The sequence below is a fragment of the Bison bison genome, unplaced genomic scaffold, assembly GCF_000754665.1.
Source record: "Bison bison bison isolate TAMUID 2011002044 unplaced genomic scaffold, Bison_UMD1.0 scf7180017864492, whole genome shotgun sequence".
Lineage (NCBI taxonomy): Eukaryota > Metazoa > Chordata > Mammalia > Artiodactyla > Bovidae > Bison > Bison bison.
This window is the reverse complement of record NW_011495051.1, coordinates 2,641,884-2,645,576: the sequence shown is the minus strand read 5'-3', so window position 1 is coordinate 2,645,576 and position 3,693 is coordinate 2,641,884. Positions and strand designations below refer to the sequence as shown.

The following is a 3,693-nucleotide window of genomic DNA, read 5'->3' as shown; positions in this document are numbered from 1 at the left end:
TGGCAGGGCAGGGGTGGGGGGGGCAGGATATGCTGGGGGCACACAATTGGGAACATCTGGCGCTGATACCGACCCACTTTACCTTTGTTGAACGGGTTTTGCTAAAGACATTCCAGAACCTCAGTGTCTCGTCTCCAGCACCGGTGACGATGGCCTCTCCGTCAGGGGACATGGCCTACGGGAGGACAGAGAGGCCACTGTCCCTGAAGCTGCAGGCACCCGGGGAAAACATAAAGGACATTCTGCCTGCTGTGACGAGGGTCTCGCTGTGCGATTCGGCAAAGGACTCACTGGCTTAAGGACAAAACTTTTTTTTGGAAAACACCAAAATGCTGATGAGGGCATATGCGTTGAGGAGAAGGGCTCCTGTCTCCAGACACATGAGAATGGTTGCTTAGTGAACTGTCTAGAGAAGACCTGAGCAAGTACATGGGGGTTATCTGCAGCATCTTCCACTTCCATGTGCAGGCAGACACCTGGAGATCACACAGTGGGCAGAGCCACCGTTGCTCACAGGGCAGGGAGCTGGTGAAACAGACTCAGTGACAATGCCACAACCTGTCACTTGGTCCCGGGGCCCAGAGCTGGCCCAGATGGGATGACAGACCTGGGCGGCAGGGTGTACTGCCTCTTGGGCCTGGAAGGGAGACTCACCAGGTACAGGACCCGATAGGAGTGCCCGGTCAGCTTGGCCACCTGGGTCAGAGAGGGATACTTCCAGACCAGGATCTGGTTCTGTGAGTAGCCGTGTGTGCTCACCTAGGGGACAGAAAGGGCACTGTGCTGGGGTCCCAGGCCCCCAAAAGCATCCACAAGGCACAAGAACACAGGGCCTGCCTGAAGGGTACAGAGACCAGCAGGTGACAGCCCCCAGCCTGGCTCCTTGGTCCACGACTGGACTGACACGGGGACCACATTGGCAATGAAAGCCCTTGGGCCTCTCTGAGGGTCACTGGGTGTGGGCACCTTGAGGTTCGGCCAGACCTGGCTGGCTGGGGCCTGACCGCCTGCCCCCCTGCCGCCTACCCATCCTGTACCCCAACACTCACCAGCTCGTTGGCGTGCTTGGACCAGGCTAGGTTGCACACCTGGGAGCCAGTGTCAATGCACTGCAGCGGCTGCCCCGTGAGCGTGTTCCAGAAGCGGATGCAGCGGTCAGCTGTGCCACCACCGGACGCCAGCAGCCCATGCTGGTGGGGGGACCAGGCGATAGCCTTGACAGCAGCCAGGTGCTCTGTGTACTGCTGCACGGGGCTCAGGCTCGAGTGGTTCCATACCAGCAGCTGCAGGAATGGGGCTGTGAGGCTGGCGTCCCTCGGCACACCCCTATTACCCTTGCTCCACAGAGGGGGCTGCAGGGAGCGAGGGGTTGGCCTACCTTGTTGTCGTTGCCCCCCGAGGCGAGAAGCTGGTGGTCGGTGGACCACTTGAGCCCGCACACCTCTTGCCGGTGGCCCTGCAGCCGCCGCTCTGACTGCAGGGGGGGCGTGCGGATGTCCCTCTGCAGGATCATGCGGTCCCGGCTCCCGGATGAGAGCTGGTCGGCGTTCCAGGCCAGCGCCCCTGTGGCCAGGTAGAGGGTAGACTGAGGATGTGGCCTGGCCCCACAGCACAACCCCACCCTTGCCCCCAGGTGGCTCCTCACCGACACGCGCCGTGTGGCCTTCCAGCATAGACAGCTTCTTCCCCGCAGCGGCATCCCAGATCTGCACGAAGCCCTTGTGTGTGCCGACAGCCACCAGGTTCCCCTAGGATGGCAACATGGGCGGGTGTCAGGCCCAGATGGGGCCCTCCCCTCCCCCTCCCTCCAAAGTCTTTTAACACATGTGCCATAGGATCCTCCTCCTAGGAACCCAGGTAGGTAAGTCATATGGAGCTTAGGTTTGTTAAAACCCACATGACATGCATGCGCAGAGATCCACATGCATCAACGTGTGGAGCAAACTTGCCCACCCCCATGTCTGTCATCTAACCAGGCTGAGGACAGCCAGGGCGCAGATGTCACTGGGGCTAGACAAATGACCATAAGGCTCCTTCCGGGTGTGCAAGGCCCCCACCACTGTGGAAGCCCCTTCCAGTGAAGTCCAGTCAGACCTCCCCTGTGCCTACCCTGCCCAGCAAGGGGATGGAGCTGGTGTACTGACCCTCTCAGACCAGCCCACGGAGGTCACTGAATCCCCTTCCACGGAGAGGTCACAGAGCCGGGTCACCTGGTGGAAGGTGTCATGTTGGTGCAACAGATGTGGGGCCCACTCCTCCTTTAAGGCCCAGATTGTCTATCCATCCATCCACCCACCCCTTCACTCTCTCATTCCCTCACACCTCAGGCCTGTGAGCCACGGCCTCACTGTGGGCCCCAGGAGGTAGCTAGGAGCTCAGGGACACACACAAGCACAGGGATGCTGACTGCACAAACTGGAGGGGCACGGGCATCACAGCCGGGGGGCCCTGCAGCAGGCGTCAGCCACGGGCTGTAGGGGATGTGTATGCTGGTGTGCCGGTGTCCCCGTGGGGGGGCTCCACTTGCTTTCTCTGAACCCACCAGCATGTAGTTCTGTCCCTCAAACATGCCACCCTGGGGGCCAGCAGCCACTCAAAGGAGGGGGAGTTACTGCTGGGTGGGGGCCCTGTGCTCAAGCCGGGAGCAAAGACTCTAATTCCTGGAAGGCAGCCCAGGGCAGGGATGGTCTGCACCCTGAGGAGACGGGGTAGGAGAAAGGGGTGGCTGGGAACTATCCAGGGCCCAGCAGCTTCCCCATCACTCACACAGGGCCTGGCCTGGCTTGGCCGCTCCCTAGCACCACCCTCCGCAACACACACACACGTGCATGCGCTCCGCGGAACCCACCTGGCTGGTGCAGGCACTCCACAGGTACACACAGGTCCCCAGCCCCACACTGAGCACGTTGAGGGAGGACCAGTCCACCAGGTTCAGGTAGAAGTCATCCTGCAGCTCGGGAGCGTCCAGGACCTTGAACGGGATCTTGGAGATCTTGCGCGTGGGTTTCCGTGGAGATCGCAATAACTTTTGACTGCAGGGAGGGGGCGGGGTAGTGGCTTTGCAGTGACTGCACGGACCTCACAGTCTCCCCTTCCAGCAGCCCCCGGTGTTTTGGGCTCATCCTGACTGACACTATGTGACTCCAGACCTGTGAGTGACCCCATGGCCACCAACCCTCCGTCATGGGTGCTCAGCCGACCTGAGCGTCAATAACCCACTTCCCCTCTGCCTGGAGCCTCCTCCAGGAACTTCCCTGACCTGTGCACAGCCCCTCCCCACCCCGTGCGGGTCTGGACTCACCTCTTATTGCTGACGGGGGACAGGGAGTATGGGGACACGTCGTTGCCATCATCGGGGCTGGAGCGCTTGGTGCTGAGGGAGTACTGCAGGTGGGGGATACCTCTGAGCGGATGCTGTGCCCCAAAGCCCTGGTGCCCTGAGCCCCTGGGGGGAGAGCACACAGGGCGCCAAGCCGCAAGTGCCCTGACTAGAGACACGTGTCCCCAGCAAACCAGGCCTGTTACCTGAGGTGTCCTCCCACAGGCTTGCTGGCGTCCGCCCATCTTCTCCTGCCCCCACAGCCACCAGCCCCTCAACTCAGAGTGTCAGGGGGTCCCAAGCCGGGCCCCTGACACTGCCCTGGGGCTTGCGCCTGAAAGGGGTGTGGGTGGCTTGGGGTGAGCCTGGTGTGA

General features: G+C 61.6%; 1 protein-coding gene across 1 annotated transcript in view; it reads right to left on the bottom strand.

Moving 5' to 3' along the window:
- FZR1 (fizzy/cell division cycle 20 related 1 (Drosophila)) overlaps positions 1-3,693 on the bottom strand; it is a 12,105-nt gene that overhangs the window by 1,882 nt on the left and 6,530 nt on the right. Inside the window, exons 5-12 of the mRNA XM_010828442.1 lie at positions 3,302-3,384; positions 2,849-3,032; positions 2,145-2,210; positions 1,646-1,748; positions 1,379-1,563; positions 1,050-1,283; positions 655-759; positions 83-175 (exon numbers count right to left, since the gene is read on the bottom strand). Of these exons, the coding sequence (XP_010826744.1) occupies positions 83-175; positions 655-759; positions 1,050-1,283; positions 1,379-1,563; positions 1,646-1,748; positions 2,145-2,210; positions 2,849-3,032; positions 3,302-3,384 (1,053 nt within the window). The remainder of the gene's footprint in view (positions 1-82; positions 176-654; positions 760-1,049; positions 1,284-1,378; positions 1,564-1,645; positions 1,749-2,144; positions 2,211-2,848; positions 3,033-3,301; positions 3,385-3,693) is intronic.